Source organism: Acomys russatus, chromosome 5 (genome assembly GCF_903995435.1).
Source record: "Acomys russatus chromosome 5, mAcoRus1.1, whole genome shotgun sequence".
NCBI lineage: Eukaryota > Metazoa > Chordata > Mammalia > Rodentia > Muridae > Acomys > Acomys russatus.
The window spans coordinates 9,273,946-9,295,073 of NC_067141.1; the positions used below are offsets into that span (position 1 = coordinate 9,273,946).

The 21,128-nt window shown below is 44.9% G+C and overlaps 2 protein-coding genes across 2 annotated transcripts in view; one reads left to right on the plus strand and one right to left on the minus strand.

Moving 5' to 3' along the window:
• Positions 1-12,861, plus strand: part of Inpp5f (inositol polyphosphate-5-phosphatase F) — a 93,430-nt gene extending 80,569 nt beyond the window's left edge. The window contains exons 16-20 of the mRNA XM_051145401.1: positions 6,953-7,024; positions 8,427-8,500; positions 8,897-9,025; positions 9,513-9,600; positions 11,294-12,861. Coding sequence (XP_051001358.1) covers positions 6,953-7,024; positions 8,427-8,500; positions 8,897-9,025; positions 9,513-9,600; positions 11,294-12,440 — 1,510 coding nt within the window. The 3' untranslated portion in view covers positions 12,441-12,861. The remainder of the gene's footprint in view (positions 1-6,952; positions 7,025-8,426; positions 8,501-8,896; positions 9,026-9,512; positions 9,601-11,293) is intronic.
• Positions 12,862-15,464: 2,603 nt separating this feature from the next.
• Positions 15,465-21,128, minus strand: part of Mcmbp (minichromosome maintenance complex binding protein) — a 47,555-nt gene continuing 41,891 nt past the window's right edge. The window contains exons 13-16 of the mRNA XM_051145402.1: positions 20,926-21,059; positions 18,589-18,753; positions 16,191-16,279; positions 15,465-15,615 (exon numbers count right to left, since the gene is read on the minus strand). Of these exons, the coding sequence (XP_051001359.1) occupies positions 15,489-15,615; positions 16,191-16,279; positions 18,589-18,753; positions 20,926-21,059 (515 nt within the window). The 3' untranslated portion in view covers positions 15,465-15,488. The remainder of the gene's footprint in view (positions 15,616-16,190; positions 16,280-18,588; positions 18,754-20,925; positions 21,060-21,128) is intronic.

The following is a 21,128-nucleotide window of genomic DNA, read 5'->3' on the forward strand; positions in this document are numbered from 1 at the left end:
AAGAGTTCCAGGTCAGCCTGGGCTACATAAAGAGTTCTAGGACAGCCTGGGCTACATAAAGAGTTCAGGACAGCCTGGGCTGCATAAAGAGTTCCAGGACAGCCTGGGCTATAGAGAAGTCTTGTCTCAAAAAGTGAAACAAAGTAGAACAATGTTTAAACGGGTCTGCTGCATCAGTATTTTGAAGAGCACTCAAAACTGGGTGTTTTTGTTTAAAAAAGAAAAAAAGTCAAGTATGAGTTGGCCTATTTATTCTGTGAAAGCTTGGAACCACTTTATACCAATAAAAATAAGCGTCACTGTACCTCTTACCGATTGCACATCTGTGTGCCTCAATACAGTAAGCTGGTCTCCCCAAAGAAAGGTTTGAGGGGACCCACACAGTGAGCTGCATGCTGCCTACCTACATTTGTTAAATGCTCTAAGGCAGGCACTATGCCCAGGGCCTGCACAGACATACATGCAGGCAAAACACATACAGTAAAACCAAATCTTAAAAATGATTTGAAGTGTGTTAGTAACTGGTACTCAGTGCCTCAAAATTAGGGTAAGCATGCTTTGTGAAGAGTCATTGCACCCTCTTGCAAAGACCCATGAAAATAGTGCTCACCAGTTCTGTGAAGTTAGTGGTGGAACAAGAGTTGAGTCTAGGATATGTCTTTAAGAAACATGCAGAATCTGGGGCTGTGGTTCTGTTGGTAGAGGCTTCCTTCCCTTATACACAAGAAGCCCTGGCTTCAGTCACTTGCACCTCATGCCTCCAAGCCCAGTCCTTGGAAGATGGAGGCAGGAGGATCAGAAACTCAAGACTATCTTCAGCTTCAAAGGGAGTGGTTACCAAGCACTTAGACGAACACAGTGGCTTCTGTTCCTGTTAGCTGCTAGCATGATGTCATACTTACTTCTCCACCCCCACCCATTTCCAATGTTTAGCAAGACACGTCCTGCTTCTTATTTTTCCTCTTTTGAGACAGGATCTTATTATGTCGCCCTGGCCGTCACAGGATTCTCTGTGTGGACCGGGCTGGCCTCTCACAGACAGAGATCCTCATGCCTCTGCCTCCCAAGTGCTGCCATTAAAGACCGTAGCTACCGTGTCTGGCTTACTCCTTACTGTAACAGCAGTCAAGTTTGGCTTTCTTGGTAATAGAGAGCCACTGTCTTCCACACATCCATGACAGGAGTTCTTGCTAAAGAGTATCTCGTTAAGAACAGCATGCTCGAGAGCGAGGGTGTGGACAGCCTTCTGCTCTGTGTTTGGGCTGTATGGATGGAGTGTACTCTCCACAAAGCAGATCCCATTTTTTTCTTCACTGGAAGTTGAAACATGCAGATCAGAGTTGGTGGATTTTTACCAAGTGGTTCTCTCTTCCAAGCATCTCATTTGCGTTGTGTCCTAAGATGCAAGCTTCAAGTCCATCCCGTTTCTCCTTCCTGCTGCCCCGTCTGTAGGTGCTAACTAGCCCGTGGCTTATGTGACTACCAGGGAGATATAAATTGAGCCCCAGGGTCCTTGGTGTGCCCTTTGGATTCAGGCTGAGCTTTCTGCTGAGTTGTTTCTGTTTGAGCTTTCTTTCCATTCTGTTTCCTGAGAACAACCTGTATCCTAGCCGTTGGTGCATCTTAAAGATCCACACCAGGCTTTTATTGTTTCACATTGATTTTCACGAAACTGTTTGCCAGGCATAAATGTTTCTTTCTTCTTGTCCCTTAGGGCATCTTCAGGTGTAGGCCTCTGGGTAGGTCTCCTGGCTCTCCTTCGCTTCCTGATAATAAATGGTCTGTCTTCTAATTCTTCCTTGGGTGATGAGTCGCATAGGAGTGTACTTTTCCTGTTTCACTGGCCAAAGCCCCCACGGTTACTCTCTTCTTCCTCTAGGACATTAATGTAAGCTACCTGCATCATGTCTAAGCTAGAGGCTCACCGGGGAGCTCCACTGCTGCCCAGAGCAAGAGGGGTGTCTTAAAGGATGGTGTGCTGCTGCTGCTCAAGGGCCGCTGTGGGGCAGAAGGTCAGAGCTGCAGACTTCTGGAATAGATATGTCTGCTGTGTGACACCCACAGCTGCTTAACACTCTCCACTCGGGTCCCAGAAGGCTCTCCTCTAGGTTGCCCATGTTAGACTGGCTGAATTGCATATGAGGTTGAGGTCTTTGGCCCTTTTCCAGTATTTTTCCTGTTTCATTGTTACCGTTCTTAGAAACTTTATGGCTTTGGGATAGAAGGACTGGGGGAGATGGTGGGCAGATGTTCTGGAGCTGGAGCTACTTAGCTCACATTTTGGCTCTTGGCTTGAGCAGTGTCATGCCATGGTCTGTGATAAGCAATAGGGTTTTAATTTGCAGAACCTTTTGTCTTGTGTTGATGACTAGGATCAGAAGTCCTCGTGTTTTACTAGCTCCTGTCCCTTAATGAGGTGCGTACACAACCAAGCCCTGTTTCTGTGGCGTTCGGGGCTTCAAGAACGTGACTCAGGCAAGCCCTCTGCCTCTTGAGCTCTACATAGTGCCAGCTCTGTGTGGTTTTGTTTTCTGTCTTTATGGGAGGTGTTTAATCGACCTTAGCTTATCTTAGCTTAGCTTAGCTTAGCATAGCATAAGAAGAGCTTGTTAAGGTTTAGGAGCTTTTAGGCTAGGGTGTGGACTTAGGCTGTAGTTTCTTTAAATGTGCCGCTGGTTTTCTTTCTTCATTTCTAAGGCTGTGTGTGTGTGTGTGTGTGTGTGTGTGTGTGTGTGTGTGTGTGTGTGTTTGCGTGTGTGCGTGTACCTGTGTGTGGTTTCCCTCTTCTCTCCATGAGCAACATGCTCTGGGCATCTGAGTTTTCTGTAGCATCACAGTACGATGTTTGCTAACTGGATGCAGATTCAGATCCAGAGCTGCTGGGTGCCTGGTGGAGGACAAGGTACTCTGGCAGTGGCTACCTGGCATTGGGCTCTGCTTGGGGCTTCAGCAAGTCACGGTGTGCCTGCCTCAACCATTCATCCTTGATGGACTTCTAAAATTAAAAAAAAAAAAAAAAAAAAACCACAACTTTTTTTTGAGAGGGTGGGTTTGACACAGGGTTTCTCTGTGTAGTCTTGGCTGTCCTAGAACTCACAGAGATCTGCCTGTCTCTGCCTTCCAAGTGCTGGGGTTAAAGGTATGTGCCACCACTGCCCTGCCTTCTAAAATTTTATTGTGTGTCAGTGTGTATATACACAACCGTAGTGTGCATATCATCAGAGTACAACTCAGGGAGCCAGTTCCTCCCATCACATGGACCTAGGCTTTGAGCTTAGATATGTAGCAGGTACCTTTTTTTTTTTTTTTTAACCCCAGTCATCTCAGCAGCTGGCTTGCTCCCTTGAGACAATGTTTCTTACTGAACTTGTCACTTGCAATTATGGCTAGACTAGCTGGCCACCAAGAGCCTTTCTCCCGTCTCTCCCAACCCCCACCTGAAGTGCTAGGGTTCCGAGCATGTGGATGCTGGAAATCTGAATTCAGGTCTGTATGTTTGTGCAACAAGCATTTTACCGAGCCATCGCCCCGGTCCTAGGATAATTGTATTGATACATAATTTATAAAGGACACAGTTCACCTATTTGTAGTGTATGCTTCGGTAGTCCTCCCCCCCCCCACCCCAAGGCATAGTTTCTCTGTGTCACCCTGGCTGTCCAGGAACTCACTATGTAGACCAGACTAGGCTCGGCTTCACAGAGATCCACCTACCTCTGCCTCCCAAGTGCTGGGATTAAAGGTGTGAGCCACCACGCCCTGCTCCCTTACCTGTTTTTTCAATTGTCTTTTTTTTTTTTTTAAATCTATTTAGGCCAGGTGTGCTGGCATACTCTTTAGTCCCAACACTGAAAGGCAGAGGCAGGCAGATCTAAGTGATTTTGAGAGCAGCCTGATTTATCTACACAGTGATAACACCAAAAATGCATCGTGTGTATGTGTGTGTGTGTACGTGTACACACAAGCGCCCTTGCTCAGACACAATTTTGCCTGCGTGAACGATTTGGTTTGGATGGAACCCGAGTCTTGAGACTTGCGGGGAAGTATCTTTTCTGGTGGTACTATTTGTCAATCCTTTTGTCTTTTTGTCCCTGAACTGGAATAATTTTTTTTCAAGACCAGGGCTAGGACTAGGGTGTAGGGAGTAAGACAGGGAGCAAATGCAGGAGTGGATTGTTGTTACATAAATATTTGATGTCTTATTCTCTATGCTGTTGTGTTATTTTAAAAATACTGTAGTTTTGTATAATCCTAAGAACTGTTTCGGCAGCGCATTAGATTTTGCCGCATTCACTGCAGTATCGGTAACGAAAAACTGTCTGGAAAGCAGTTTACCAGAGCCTTATGCAGGAGAGGCCAGAAGCGGCCGTAGGAATTGTCCAGCGCGTGCCGCGGCAGGTGCGCATTGCGGCAACGCAGCGCTCGGCCGGCCTCACAGTCCATCCCTGCAGGCACGGGACAGAGGCAGCTCTCCTGGACTGTATCCTTCCAGCCTGCACTCCTGCCGCCTCAGTTGCCACAGAACAGGCTTTAGTGACTGGAAAGAGGCTTAGGTTCGAAAGGAACTAGGAGAGCTGCAGACAGGTCCCTGAGCACCTGCCGAAACCGCGGCTGCCGACTGCGCCCGGCACAGCTACCCTCCGCAGGGTTTTTGCTGGGCAGCAGGAGCGCGGCAGCAGCAACCACGCGGAAACTCTCTGTCCGCCAGACTGCGGTAAAGGCGTAAGCCAGAAGCCCTCCCTCCCCACCTCCACGGGCCGGGGTCTATATTCTCGGTGGAGGGTGCCGCGGGATGCGCAAGATGCAATGCGCACGCGCATTGGCAGCCAGCCGCAGCGGAAGTGGGCGTGACTGGCGAAGGCTTCGCAGCGCCATTCTCTGCAGGCGCGAGGTGCGGTGCAGACCGAGGATGCCGCGCTCGCACAGGCAGCCGCCCCCTGCGCCTCGCGCTCCCCCAGCCAACGCTGCGGAGCCCAAGTCTGATGGCGTTCTCGCCATGACTTTTAAGATTTTCCTCCTTTTTGCAGGACTTATGGTTAAAGTACCTGTGGGGCTGTATTTTTCCTGTAAATTACTTCTTTTCCAAAGCCTGATGTTAATGTCCCCGGAAGACAGCGCCTTTTATGCGACCATTGTCTCCGTCGTTGGGCTGCATGTGGTTTTGGCAATTTTTGTTTTTATAGTGTGGAAGGAAGGTTTGCCACAGTGGCGGGAAAACAAGAATGATTAGGGCAGCAGCTAGGAGCTGCAATGCTGGGGGTGGGGGGGAATTATACATAAGGGTTTTTGTTTTTTTTCTTGTTCGTATCAAATGTGCTTTTTCTTTTTTTTAAAGGGTAGGGGGTGGGTATATGGGCAGGGGGGATTATTTACTGCACCTAAGACTGCAGTAAAAATGGGGTGGGAGGGGAAAAAAGGCCGACAACATTCGACCGCTTGTTTCGTGCCAAATGCTTTTAGATAAGGACATGATGTTTTTGACTGATGTAAATACTCTAGAATAGGCAGCCAGGATGGAAGTGACACTGTAATTAGATTTTTTTTTCGTGTAAAAATTGTGTCGTGATGTAATTTTTGTGACGTGGCTCGGCTCAAGCAGCAGTTTTCAGAATGCAGTAAGTATCCGTGCAAAAAGCTCAGTTCCATTTAGTGTATTATTCTGCGTCATTTTCTGCTAAGCCACCAGGATCTCTGATTTTGTGGTGTTCTCTTACTCAGATATTGGCTGCCAGAATCAGGTCGTGGTTTATTAGATGCTACTGTGTTAGTTGATTCATTGATGTCTTCAATGTAGGGGAACATTGAGGAATTAATTTCAATTCAAACTGATCAATTTAGGCTGCAACAAGATGGTACTGATGCAGAAAACCCGAGGTGACGGTGTTGGTAAACCTGCTCTTCTCTGCAGGACCCTCTAACAATGACCTCATCCTCAGGCAAATTAGTGGCTTAAATTTCACCTCCAATTGCTATTTCCTATTTGAGTTGTTCGTTTTTTGCTACTGCTTTGATAATAAGAGCTAGCAGATAGGTTTGAGATCCTAAGGCAGGAATTTCTTGACGTGAAACCCGACGATCAGCCATCAGAATGCATTTTTATCAACTTGGCTGGAAAGGCTACTCATGCCAGATTAGATATTGGGTTAAAATGTTCATTTCAGTTTATATTATGCCTGCTTGTCGGTTGTTTGAATATTTCAGTCCTTGGCCATTTCCATGTCAGAAATTCTCAAAATGTGCATTTTACTATAGTCTTGGTTTGATGGTTCAACACTCACCTGAATTCTAATGCTTTGGTATTTGGAGTGGAGAATGTAACAAAATGGCCTGAAGGCAGTGCTTACTCATTCCTTGAAAGCCAAGTGAAATCTATAGTGAGAAAAGCGGAGTGTGGCTTGCCTTGCTTCACATTCACAACTGTTGAATTTATCTGAGACTATTCCAGAATAGCTGTTTTCTAGTAGTGCAAAAAATCCCCTCAGTGTCTAGCATGCTATTCTGAACCCTGGCGAACATATGATTTCTCCTTCTGGGTGTCACGTTTTCTTTCTTCTTCCCGTAACCGCCTCTCTGTCACCGTCCATTTTTTTTTCCTCCCCCCCCCCCATTATCGTTTTTTCCTTTGAAGACTGCTCCCCCTCCTCCCCCCCCATTATCGTTTTTTTCCTTTGAAGACTGCTCCCCCTGCTGGTCATGCCTGAACAGACCTCCCTTCGGCTCTGGCTCTCCTTTACCCAGATCTGCTCCCACCTCAAAGGTGGGGGTGGGGAAAGATGTTTAAGATTTTTTTTTTTCCCCTCAAATAGATAGATTGCCTTTGTATTAAATTTAACTTCAGAAGTAAAACTATTTCATTTTCATTTGTTCCCCTGGGCAACCTTTTGTCATAGTAGGAATATGCTTGAAAAAAAAAATATGTGGATGTAAATAATTTCTCGGGTGTCGTGTCTGCCAGCCTCACTGACGCTGCTCACAGGGAGGTGGACGTGCTGCTGCTGCTTTCTAACTCCGCCTACTACGTGGCCTAGTAAGTCGCCATTGATTTAAAGCTTTCAGTTTGTTTTTGGAAAATATTTGCTTTTGAAAATTCTTAACATTTTTTGTCTTCATGTATATACAAAAATCTCATTGAGCCTTTAAAATAATCATCTTTGAAAATTTGAGTTATTTATCACTGTTTGAGCTTAGTATTACTTGGAGTTCATCAAAGCCTGGGCCCTGTGCACACATAATTTTCTTTTTATGAGTGGCCATGTATCATGGCTTGTCTTACTGTATTTTCCCCCATTGTTAGACACTGAATTCCTTGTCGCTTTTTGCCACGGGATGATGCAGCTCTGCAGATGTACAGCTTGTGTGTGCGCATGTGCACACGTCAGTGTCTCCATGGTTACAAGCATATGATTATGTGACTTTCAGCGTCTCCTTGGTTACAAGCATATGATCAATTATGTATGTGACTTTGGTGGTTAGCACCATCTCCAAAAAGGCAATTATCTGTGCCAGTACCAAAGCTGAAGTGCTTGTTCCTTGAGCTGCCCAGGATGCAGCTTCAATGCGTATTTCCTGAGTAAATGCCCCCTTTATTTTCTGCTTGCTTTGAGCTGCCATTTTCCTGTCATTCCACATGCCTATGGCACAGACCTACGACTGTTTTCTTCCTTGGTTTGGGGTATCAAACCCATCTGTTGTATTATTCCTTAACTAAGGTGTTTTAATGTGTGTGTGCTACTTTAATTTTAATTAGGTTTGTTTTCATTTTGTGTTTATAAAACTGAAATTTTTTTGCCTTGTAATTGATTTCTTTTTGTAAACATTTCCATTAGTTGTTATCTTAAATTTTACTTTCCACCACCCCCACCATTCCCAGACAGTCTCTCTCTCTCTTTTTTTCCCCCCTCAAGAGAGGGTTTCCCTGTGTAGCCTTGGTTGTCCTGGACTCACTTTGTAAACCAGGCTGGATGCCTCTGCCTCCCGAGTATTGGGGCTACAGGCGGGTACCACTGCACCCAGCTAGGGTCTCCCCATTATGTACCCCTACCTGGCCTGGAACTCAGAGAAGTCCACCTGTTTCTCCCCCCTGAGTGCTGGGCTATTACTTTTTTTTTTTTTTTTTAAGATTTATTTATTTTGTATGCCTGCACATGTGCCTGAACTCCAGAAGAGGGCATCAGATCACATTATAGACTATTGTGAGCCACCGTGTGGTTGCTGGGAATTGAACTCAGGACCTTTGGAAGAACAGTCAATGCTCTTAACCTCTGAGCCATCTCTCCAGCCCTGGGCTGTTATTCTTATTTTATAGTTCTTATGTTTCACTTTGTTCTAGAATGTGTGCTGCATGTGGTAGCTTGTTACATTGCACCTAAGCTTTGGCACTAAGGCTGAGACATTTAGTTTTTAACCTCCTTTTCACTCCCTTTCCCTAGTTACGATGATGAAGTTGATAAAGTAAACCAGTACCAACGACTAAGCCTAGAAGACCTGGAGAAAATAGAAATAGGTAAATGCTAGCACATGACTTAAGCCACAGGCCAGGGTTCTCCAAGCCATCTGTGATGGTGCACTTCCTGTCTCTTCTTTAGAGACCAGTGATGTGCCTCATGAAAATAAAGTCCAGGGACCAAAAAGCTGAAACAGTTATGACTGAAGAAGTGTTCTTGTGGCCTCATTAAATCACATGTTCATAGGAGAACAGGGGGCATATAACCTCGGGGTCTCTGGATGGCGGGGGATATGTACATGTGTGAACTGTCATGGCGAAACCCATGATTAACACATGCTATAAAAGCATTTTCACAAATGGACACGCGCTTATATCTTATTTCTGTTTAGATTATAAATGTCGTGTGAGAATGTTGTGAGAAAAGCACCTTTGAACATAACTCGTTTCCGTTAGGTCCTGAGCCTACTCTTTTTGGCAAACCAAAGTTCTCCTGCATGCGCCTGCACTACCGGTGTAACGAAGCAAGTGGCTACTTCCACACACTGAGAGCCGCACCACGCAGTCCTGAAGAAGATGGGAAAGGTGAGATTACTCGGAGATCTTTTAGTAAAAGCGTTGTGTCTGTTATAAGCCCATTGTGTGGGACACTGTGCGGGAGAGCTGGTTTCTAGGAAGATGGCTCAGGAGGATTGTGCTCTGAGATATCCCTGTTCCTGTTGTTTGAATGGAAGGTGTAGTCGGCAAGGATCTGTGCAGTACTGAGTTGTAGTGTTAGCAGCAAACAGGGCCGACTCCTTGTCTGTGGGTGCTGCCCCGGCGTCCAGCACAGTGAGTTCTAACAAATGTTTAGCTGCTGTCTTTTGAGCTCTATTGCTCTCGAGTCTTCTGTTAAAGTCATCACTTAGAACATGTTGAATTAGTAAAGTGGAGGATAGCGAGCAAATAACAGTTTTCTCTAAGCTAAAGGTAATAAACTAGTATTTAAATCCCGTGGCCACACATTGGATTCGGGCTGGTGTTTTCTTGTGCCTGGAGGAATCTGCTAAGAGCTGTTGTGTTTGGGTTTCAGATACTCTGCAGTGCATCGCAGAGATGCTACAGATCACCAAGCAAGCCACGGGACTGGATGTCCCTATCATTGAGAAGAGACTCGACAGGTCAGTGGCGAGAGTGGGGACATCACTCAGAGCCAGGTCAGGCAGTGCACATCTGGAACCACAGCATCTGGGAGGCCAGACTGGGTAGAGAGAGCCTGTCCTAAAACAGGGAAAGCCCAGAGTTAAAAAAAAAAAAAAAAAAAAAGACCAGCTACACAACAAAACTCTACACTGTTTGAGTGTGCTGACATTACTGTTCTTAAGACGCACATCCATACAGCACATGCAATTTAAACCGCATTTGAGTCTGGCATTACGAACCTGTGCCACCGGACGCCATCTGCGCTGTGCTGGAGACTGGGTCCATGGTTGCATGCATGCTGGCAAGCCTCTACCAACCTAGCTAAAAGCCCTGTTTTGTGGTGAGACAGGATCTCACTAATAGCCCAGTCTAGCTTCAGAGTCTTACTCCTGCCTCAGCCCTAGCATGTAGGGACGATGAGGCCAGCCACTGTGCTGACTGAAGACTCTGTGGCCTGGTCCTTCTGTCTTGTTACCTCTACAATGAGAACGGCCGTCAGAAGGGTCACACAGAGTTAACTAACGGTAAAGCACACAACTTTCGAATCCAACCACGGAACAGTTTGCTTCTCGTGCTCGGTTGATTTCCTTAGAAGAGGAGCCTTAACTCTATAGCACCTTACAGACCTCATCCTCAGTCTGGAGTTCTTTAACCACCCAGGCTTTTATTTTCTCAAATGACAACACATTTCAATAGCCAGATGTGCTTAGTGCAAACCACGAGCACTTCACTTGCTAAGTAGTGCACGCAAAAGTTGTGAGGAAACGTGGCTCACAGTACCTGAAAGAAAGTCCTGTCTGCTCTGGCCACAGGTGATGCTATTTCAGCTCTTAAAAGTGACCAGAGAACGCATCCCACCGTGCCACTGGTATGCAGAGGAACTAGCATCTTAAACACTTAATTCCTGCCAACAGATCATTTCACATTTAGTGTGGACTTTCCCTTCTCCTAAGCAATGGCCAGGCTCCTGCTCCTGCTCCACTGGGGTAGGAGAGTGTCCTCTGCCCGGTGACAACACTCCAGGAACTTGTTCTTCCTGCAGTGCTCCTGTGGCATGTGGCCCTGTGCAGATGTGCACACAGATATTTGATGACAAAGGAGAGAACACAGATTAACTATATTGAATACCTCAGATCTTTAAGAAAAAATTGTAACTGATACAGAGTATATTCCTGCAGGTTCCGATTACAGCCAGCAAGCTCTCTGCATCAGTGGTTAGAGCCACTGCACGGAGCATGTGTTAAGACTTGTGATTGTCAGAACAGTTCAGTTATGCTGTAATAGTGCACACTGACTGTTTTAAAGAAGACCGAGATACAAATCTTTTTATATATCTATGATGAGGTGTACTATTTTGTATATGACATGCAAAACTTTAATTCCACTTTTTTTTTTTGTAGCTGCTAGAAAGTTTGAGTTACATTTCTGATGAAAACACCATCCAACTCCGATTATCTTATCAGTTAGCCACACCTTGCTTTCAGGAAGTCTGGCCTAAATACAAAGCATTTCCACTTTAGTTGTTACATAAGTATTTTCGGATTCCAAATAGGCATATTTGGAATATCTATATTCTAAAATATAGGTATTTTGGATTCCATGTATAAATCCAAGATTGTGTATTATGATTATAGAAGAAGTTAACCTTTTTATTTTTCTTCTAACTTACAGGAAAAGCAGTAAGCCTCATGAAGACATCATTGGTATCAGATCTCAACACCAAGGCTCTCTGGCCCAGGGGAAAAGTTTTTTAATGAGCAAGTTTTCATCTCTAAATCAAAAAGTAAAGCAGACCAAATCCAATGTGAACATTGGCAACCTACGAAAATTAGGAAACTTTACAAAGCCTGAAATGAAAGTTAACTTTCTAAAACCAAACTTAAAAGTCAATCTTTGGAAGTCAGATAGTAGTCTGGAGACCATGGAAAACTCAGGAGTAATGAGTACCAAGGTCCAGGGCGAGTCTGACGGGGACATGTCTTCAGATAACGACTCCTACCACTCTGACGAATTCCTCACAAATTCCAAGTCAGAGGAAGACAAGCAGCTAGCCAGTTCCTTAGAGAGTACAGGGCCAGTAGATTACATTCTCCCGAGCTGTGGCATCATTGCTTCAGCACCTAGGTTAGGCAGTCGGTCCCAGTCTGCCAGCAGCACCGACATCAGCATTCATGCTCCCGCAGAGGCTACTGCTGGTCCTGGGAGTGGGTTTGGAAAAGGCCAGGAGTCTCCCTTGAAGAAAAGTCCTTCTGCCGACAACCTATGTGTACTGACTGGCTTTGCCAAGCCTGTGGATGTGTACTGCCACCGATTTGTGCAGGATGCACAGAACAAAGTGATTGAGCTGTCAGAGACCAGGTCTGTATCGCAGAATAGTGAGGAAGGAACCCAAAAGACGAATCACATTTCTAACGAAGAAAGCCAGTCAGAATCAGTGGGAGAGATGCCTCCTCGACCGTCTCAGCTAAGTGTCTCCTGCTCTGTGACAGGCCCACAGCTTTTGTCAGCTGAGCCAGTTAATGCCGTGGCCCCTCAGAAGACCCCCAGCTCCGGGTCTAGCCTGCTGGAGCTTGAGGCAGGGCTTTGTGTAACTCCTTCTTCAGAGAGCAGCAGCAGAGCAGTCTCTCCCTTTGCAAAGATCCGTAGCTCCATGGTCCAAGTTGCTAGTATTACCCAGGCTGGGCTGACCCACGGGATAAACTTGGCAGTTGCCAAAGTTCAGAAGAGTCCAGCTGAACCTGAAGTGGTTAATGAAACTCAGCAAAATGAACTGAAAAATATGTTTACACAATGCCAGACAAGAATAATCCAGATTTAGATTTTAGTTACAATCCTATGACTTCTATTTAAAAACTGAAAATGAAGTTTTCAACTATCAGGCTGTTTTAACATGTACTGAGTTTAGGGATTTCAGATTATGTTTACTGGAGATTATTTTTACAAGGAGTCTGAACGTGAACAGATTTCCAGATGTGTAAGTCAGGACCACAGCTGTCACCCTAGACTAGACGGCAGAGAAGCTAATCTACTAGGGTGGTTTGCTCATCTCACTCAGAGGTGCAGGAAGGAAGCGAGGCTGGTGTTTGGAGCAGGGAGATGGACTGTGAGGTAGACTGTGGACACTATCTGAGGGATCAGTGTTTTTCTGCTCTGTCAGCTCACTCCTTTACACTGCCTCTGTAAGGGAAATTAGACATTTATGGTTTAGTGACTATAAAGTGATACTAGTGTGCAGAAGTATCTAATTTTTTTTTTTAAAGTAGTATTGCCGGCTTTACCATTCTCTATGAAGTTGAGAACTAACAATGGTGAAACAAAGTATTTTCATTTGATCCCAGTTTCTCCCCATATTTTTTTCCTCTCTAAAATTCCTAAACAAATACAGGCTTGCCTGTCATAAAGTACACCTGCTGCAGTAACATAAAATCATGTATATTGACTGTAGGAATCTCTAAAAGAAAGGTCACGTTTTAACTCTTTCAAGGGGGACACTGAACAGCTCTTGTGGGTTCAAGAACCAGGAAAACATAGCTAACGTGCTGGCTAATGCAGTAACTGACCACCAAGAACACTGGCCTCTCCTGTAACGCAGAGTAAGAGAGCTGTACGGCACATCCCAGCACGGTCTCGGGCATCCTTTAGAGCCTTACTCTGGGTAACCGACTCTCAGCTTAACATTATGTCTGTTGAAACTGATAAGCATTCCGCTTTTGTTATTTATTACAAGTGTCAAGTCTTGTGACTATTAAAGTACCACTGTAATTTAAAGCATCCATGTGTATGAGAATTTCTTGTATAGTATTTAATAGAGTGATTTCAAAGAACTCTAAATGGTAAGTTTGCTATAACCAAACACTTGTTTTGAACTTTTTTCAATTATGGTGTTCTTATAATTTAAAAATGTAAACTGTATTTTAAATCCCAAACATTAAAAACTGAATGCTCCAGTCTGGTTTTTCCCACTTTTTTTCTTTAGGGTCTTCAGAATAATTGAGTATTAACCCAAGGTCAAGTGGCAAAATATAATGCATGTTTGGGTTTCCACAGAAATGAACCATGAAGAGATTTGACAACAGGAATTAAAACAATGGTTATTCCCAAAGAGACACACAGGTGTCTGGTTAGGTTAACATCTTGCCTTAACACAGAGCTACAAACAGTCATGTGTGGAGGAGGCATGGGAGAGGCAGTGCCTCAAAAGGCTGAAGATTCCAGCCTCTCCCAGTTCGACTTGTGTAGACGTCGTCTGTGCTTTTAACTCACGAAAAACGGTCCTCGGTAGTAGTAATGTGGGTTTATTTACTGGCCAGGGTTACTCAAGGGAGCTTTTCTGCAAGACCAAGCAAAACTGTGACTGCTCTTTGGTGAGTTACAGTTTACACTGGGACAATTTGACAAGACAAACCACAAACTTTGTTCTAGGACAAAGAAAATGCATTTCCAAAAATCTATGTGACCATTTTATTTTCAAAGGTTCAAGGAAGATCTTGTCTACCAGTTATAAAAATGAAAACCAGTTAGAATTCTAATATGAACAATATTTACATTAGCTTATAAAAAATAGATTTGAGGTTAGGAAAAGAAAGCTGAGCAACTAGTAGTTTGTATCCCCTTCCTTAGGCTAACCCTTTAACTTACCAAGGTTGACTGACGCTCTTTCCTTGGTTAGCAATGTCAGTGCAAGCCTCCTTAGCAGACGAAAAGTCAGGGGCCAGTGCATTCCTGTGTTTCCAGCTGGATTCATCTTCATATATAACAGGTTAACAGCAAAGTTCTAATCTTCCTGTAGAGTCTCGATGCCACAATCACCATCACACTATACTAACCTGCAAATTTTAAGTACTAACATTTTTGTTCATTTGAAAATACACATCAAAATAACTGTACGGGCCTTCAATGCACTAGCAAATGGTGTTACATATCTAACACACTTAGAAACTGATAAACATTAAAAGATCAAAATCCAGTACATTTATCAAATCAGCTAAACAACAAGGAAAATGATTAAAAGTCCCCACTGCCCGCAGGCTGGGGATGTAGTCCAGTGCTAACCCGTGTCTAGCATGTGTAAGAGGCCAGGGTTCAATACACAGCACCATAAAGAAAACATTCTCCCCCTCAAAGCTTACTATTTAAATAGCGTTGTTTGTTTGTTTGTTTGAACAAGGTCCCATGAAGGCTCTATTCCCTTCACAGTCCTTTAAAATAGTTCCCAAATGCAGGACATGAGGAAAGTTAAGGACAATGTAGCCATCTTCACAAAGCTGCGTTTATTCCATTAAAAGACTCTTGTGTTCTGAGTGTCCTTAACGAAAACAAAATAGTGATCACAGTGATTTTTTTTTTTTTTAAATGACTTGGCAAAATCAATTGGCAACTCTACCCCAGAAGTCTTTGGAGGTAGTTCTAGTCTGTGAAAAGCCTAGTATGCAGGCTGTTAACGGAAGATAAGAGGAAGAGACGTGGCACGAGGTCACATGAATCAGTGGTAAGTACATCCCGAACTCAACACACTCAGACGCACTCTGAACGCACACAGCTCCTCCACAACCTTTCAGAAGAAGCTGGCCTAAGATGTGGCTGTGGCTAAGGAAATGGTATGATCAGCAACATTATCATTATTAAACCTTTAATATCAAATACACGTTTGTACATCATAACTAATTATAAAACAAACTCCAAAACTCCATAAAACCAGTAAGGTAAAAGCCCTTACAGAATCATATAAACTTTAGGTTTCACCAGACTTGATTTCAGGAAAAGTCATTTTTTGGGGTACAAAGTATCTATAAAACAATGTGGTATAAAGTAATCTGGACAGCACAGCACGCAGCTGCTGCCTGCTGCTCTCCTCAGGCTCGGAGCTCTACAGCTCGTTCCCGTTGACGCTCTGGTGCTGCTGAAGCCGGTTCTTCCTGGAGGACTCCAGCTGCTTGGCTCTGAGCCATCGCTCTCTGGAAAGCGTCGTCTGGCCAGCACTCAGAGACAGAAACCTGGTTTGAAATTTTAAAGTTACCTAGGGTTAGGATTGTTAAAAGTTTTAAGAACTAGGAAAGCTATCAGGAGACAACACATGATTGCTACACAGAAGGAAAGGCCAAGTGTGACCTCACAAAGAAATCCCCGAAGAGCCAGAATTAAAGGAGGCTTACTCTTAGAAGCGTGGCGATCACACCTGTCCTACCGCTGAGATCACTGCTAAACATAAACATCCTCAGTGAGCACTTCCATTAGGTGGTATGTGTGTGTGTGTGTGCGCGCATGTGTGCGTGCGTGCGTGCGCGCACCCAAGATAACATCAGGAGTTTTCCTCAATCACTTTCTTCCTTATTCACTGAGGCAGGGTCTCTCCATTGAACTCAGGGCTGGCTGACTTTCTAGCCATTTTGCTCTGGGATTCCTCGTGGCCATGCATACCCAGATTTTTAAGTGGGATCTGAACTTCAGTCCTCAGGCAAAAGCTCTGCCCATCTGCTCAACCCTAGAAGGCAAGGTTCCTGAGTTTTTAGGAGTCGGCCTCAGACTGCAGCCGGTAGAAAAGGAGGGCTTTCAGGTGAGCACGACTTACCGAGCCACCACAAGCAGCTGGTGCAGGTCATCAGCTGTGATACTCTGAGGGTCATTTTTACGCATTTCCACAAAATCGTCTTCAACCGCCTGTATCAAGAGAGTAATACACTTGTAAAAGTATTCCTTCAAAAACAGGTAAGTGCATTTCAAAACTATTTCCTTTATTTGCTGTAAAGAAAAAGAAGCATGGTTCTTGACTGAAGTAAAAATCATGATGGACAATGAGGAAAGATGAATAAAAGAGGAAGAAGTAAAACTTAAGCCCCATCACAAAATGCAAGATGGAAAACATTCTACATGCAGCTCAGTCCTGCTTGAGAAGGCCAAACGAGCACAGGGTGAAGCCAATTACCAGGAAGAGATAGCAGAGGACCTGGCACAGCAAAGGGTAGGATGGTGTGACGATGCACACCTGTAATCCCAGCACTGAGGAAGCTGAGAGAGACTGCCTGGGGCCAATACGGTGGAGACCGGTAGTGGGTATCAGCTTTGTCTAAACCTGTTGACTACCAGTAACTTGAGGATCATTTATACAAGAAAACAGGTGGCCAGGGATGGCGGCGCATGCCTTTAATCCCAGCACTCAGGAGGCGGAAACAGCCAGATCTCTGTGAGTTTAAGGCCAGCCTGGTCTACAGAGCCAGGGTAGCCAGGACTACACAGAGAAACCCTGTCTCAAAAAGCCAAAAATTTTAAAAAGTTGAGTCCTGTGACATTTCAATTTCAACATTTGTTTTCACACCCTACTCCCCCACCCCTGAGCACCAGCCTTGGCAGCCGCTGGAAAGACACAAAACCATTACAATGTGATTTTCTGTTTTGCTTAAGGGCAGGAGCCCCTTCAGGGTACCATAGAGAACTGCTACTCAGATCTGCAAGGCTTTCTTCACTAATCTAACTTGGAGCCTGTTAAACTGTTCTACCGCTGTTACCGTTAATATCTTGCTGTGCTTGCTATAAATTACGCTCTGGAAAGGTGTGTTTATATATGCACACCATTACAGTTCCCTTATATAGTGCTTGTGAGCTCTGCTACTAGCTGCCGTTCCAGGCACCCACTGGGATTCTCCAGCACGCAGCACTCTTGGATAAGGGGTGACTGCTATATAAAGAACGAAAGCAGAACATGTGAACAGTACCTCACCAGGCAGAAGAAAAAACTGCTTAAAAAGAAGTAAATGGGAAAATAAGGCAACTAATGCAATGATTGCTGGTGCAGAGGATCTGAGCAGGCACAAAACCAAATCCACCAACTTCAAGCCTGTTGACTTGACTTTTTAGTCTGTGTAACACAAAGAAAAAACAGGGGAAACTGAACAGCCATCCAGTGCTCTGACACAGTGTAATGAGAGCCAGAGGGAGAAAGAAAGCAGCAGACAGGAACTGAGAAGAAAACAAAGCAACGGCCCAAAGCTCGCTCAAAACCAAGTGCATGTCAAGAAGCACAGCAAACTGCCGTGCAGCAGACAACAGAGATCCAGTCCTAGAGGAATGTCCCTTAAGGAGACTACTGCTGACAGAACTCAAAAAGCAGAAGACCCAGGAACAGGCTGGGGCATGGGGCGAGAGCTTTAAAGCCCAGAACTTAGGAGGCAGAAGCAGCTACTACACAGTGGAACCCTATCTGGCAGGGAAAAAAAAGTGTAAGTATGTGGACTTTGTTAACGGCAGCATCATAAAAACAAAAACAAACAAACCAAAGAACAGTCCCAGGAAAGCTTGAAGAAGCTACAAGAGGAGACACGCCCTCAAGCTACACTAAGGGAGCCCTTCAGGTGGGAATGAAAGCCTTGGTAAAGGCAGCCACCCAGGGAAACGCTGACCAGTGTGCAGCCATGCAAGGAGGTGCCTCCTATATCCCTACACCCCCTCTAAGTCACAGACAACTGAGAAAAGCAACAAAAACTGTATTTTCTCGTTTAACCCTTTCCACTCTGGTTTGAAAGATAACTACACAAAGTGATAATTATGTATTGTGGGTACACAACACACAGGGATATAGTCTGAAATAACAGCACGAATGAAAGAATGAAGAAGAGACGGGAAAGGAGCAAATCTTTATGCACCAACGTGGTCAAGCTGTCTATCAACCCTAAACAGTAAGGGGCATCACTCTGCTCCAAAACTAACTTGATGAGGTAGGAGCTGGAGCGGGGGAAAGAGTGCCACAGGTAGTGCTGAAAACAATTAATCCAAACAAGCAAAGACAAAAGCAATTCAAATGCAGAAAGGAAGCAGGTGGCTAAGTAAAAGGACAGAGACTGACTGTCTCAAACAGAAGACCATAATGAAGCCAAGGGCCACCAAACACCAACCTTGCCTTCCAGCTAACTGCTGTAAGACACACTGTGCGAACCCCAAAACTTAACAGGATTTCTTGCTGTGACTAAGTGTACCTTGGTTATGTCGTCTGATATGCTGTAATCCAGGAATCTTAACAGGGTCAGGTAGATGCGGAACTTGTTGAGCACAGACGGCAGCACTGCCGCGAGAAGGCTGTTCATGTACTCCTCCATATTGGGTGGGACCAGCTGGGGCTGTAAGTGAATCTGGCAGTCTGCCTGGAAAGAGAAAGATGAACTGGTTTCCAAGTTCCTACAACAGCCCACATTTTAGAGGAGGCAGCTCTTAGCTTGTAAGGGAATTAGAAAACACTGTTTATTTGAGGGGGATTTTTCAAAATCTTACTCAGTCTGTCTGGATTATAAAAGACACAAAACCATTACAATGTGATTTTCTGTTTTGCTTAAGTAACTCAGGCTAGCCTTAAACTTAGTACATGCGCACTGAGACGGAGATGGCTCAGCGAGTGAGAATCCCCCACCACACCTGAAACCCTGAGCTGGGGTCCCTAGCACCCAGATTGGAAGAGAGAACCCACTCCTTCCAGTTGTCCTCCGACCTCTCCATAATCCGTTTTAAAGATTAAAGGTGTGCACCACCACCTCCAGGAAGCCTCTACTCTATTTCTAGATATAAGAGGGTCCCTGCCAATCAATAGCTTTGGTTATCTTGTGATTTTTGGTTCTTGAAGTTACACTTTTTTACACGGAGGTAAAATGAAGTAACAGAATCCCTTGTTAATAATTAGCCGCTATAATCTCCTATTTTGTAATCAGTGGATGGAATACTGTGCTGTACCCACAGCTCTTCTGAGGAGGGGGTCTTACCATGCTGCCCAGGAAGGACATGACGTCACCACCCTCCCACCTCAGATCACAGGCATGAGCTAATACTCCAGGCTAACCCATAATTCATAAACAAACATAGCTCATTAATAATAAGCAGTGCTGGGCTGAGCAGATAGTTCAGTCTGTGAAGTGCAGGCCTTTGTGCTGGAGAGATGGCGCAGCAACTAGAAGTTACTAGTGCACTACAGCGGCTGGATCCCAGCACACACACTGGGTGCATTAAACTCCAGCTCCAAGCCTCCAATCCCCACTTCTTGGGTATGAGCGAACACAGGAGCACATCCACATCTATAAAACACTGACACTTAGAGCTGAGGAGCTGGCTTGGTGGTTAAGAGCACTTGCTGTGCTCCTGCGGAAGACCTAGGTCTGGTTTCTAGTACCTATGTAGTAATTCACATCCCTAATTCCAGTTCCAGGGACCAGTGTCCTCTATGAGCACCAGGGCAAATGAATGGCAAACACACGTGCGTGTGCACAGCCATCATACACATAAAATATTTTTAAAAATAAAATGTGGCTCCTCTTCCTGTGGAGCTCTAGGGACATGACCAGGCCTGCACAGTGGAGTGATGGGTCAAAGAAAAAAGCGATGTATGAGAAAGAAGCAAAGCAGCAAGAAGAAAAGATTGGAGAAATGAAGGATGAAGATGAAGGCCACTAAGAAGCAGGCAGGGATCCTGCAAGAGTCCCAGGTGATGATCCCAGCTTGCCAGGGCAGTGGGGGGCTCCACAGACTGATCTTCAGCAGCTATCACTGTGAAAAGGACTTGAAAGAAGCCGAGGATTATAAATAAGGAAGCGCGCTTAGTGCGGATTCAGTGAATCTAGAACCCTGAACGTCTTCTGTACAAGGTGTTTTCTGCATTAAATCCTACAGTCCATTCTACAATTCGTTACTTTTGACTGCTGCTGTGTTTAGTAATGTGAAAACATGGCTCTTTTTACAAGGTTGCATAATTTTACTTTGCGTAACTTAATGTGTCAAATAAATGAGTTCATCTAAATAAAATAAAATGCATGCCTTGGTAATTTAAAACATGTTTTTTGTTTGTTTTTAAAAGACAGGGTCTCTGTATTATGTACTCCTGGCTATCCTGGAGCTTGCTACATAGACCAGGCTGACTTCCAGCTCACAGACAGATGTGTCTGCCTGTGCCTCCTGAGTGCTGGCAGAAATGCACCACCACACCTGGCTCTACAGAAACGCACGCAGCTTGATGACTACAGTAAATTCCTGAATCTATGTTAAAATGATGGGTTTGGTGGCATGCCCTTGTAATCCCAGTGCCTGGGAGGCAGAGACAAATGAATCCCTGGGGCTTGCTGGACAGTCAGACTAGCCTACTTGGCTAGACCCAAGCCAGTAAAAGACCCTGTCTCAAAATGCAAGGTGTATGGTTCCCGAAGGTGACCCCTGGCTTTGACAGACATGTGCATGAGTGCATGCACCTGCACACACAGACAGTATAAGTTATAAAAAAGGACAAAGTGACAACAGTAATCTTTGCAGCGTAACCCTCCTCCGAGCGGCCATCATACCGGCAGCAGTGAGCGCCCCTCGGATGTGATGAGAACGTTAATGTCGCACGGGAACTCCATCTGGTGGTAACTGAAGTCATAGTCCACCTTCTGCCAGGTTATCAGGTTGCTCAGGGCGGTTACATTATGAACACCTGGAAAAGCAAAAGCACCAATGGCAGCGATGTGACTTTAATCCCAAAACATCAGCTTGGCCAACCATG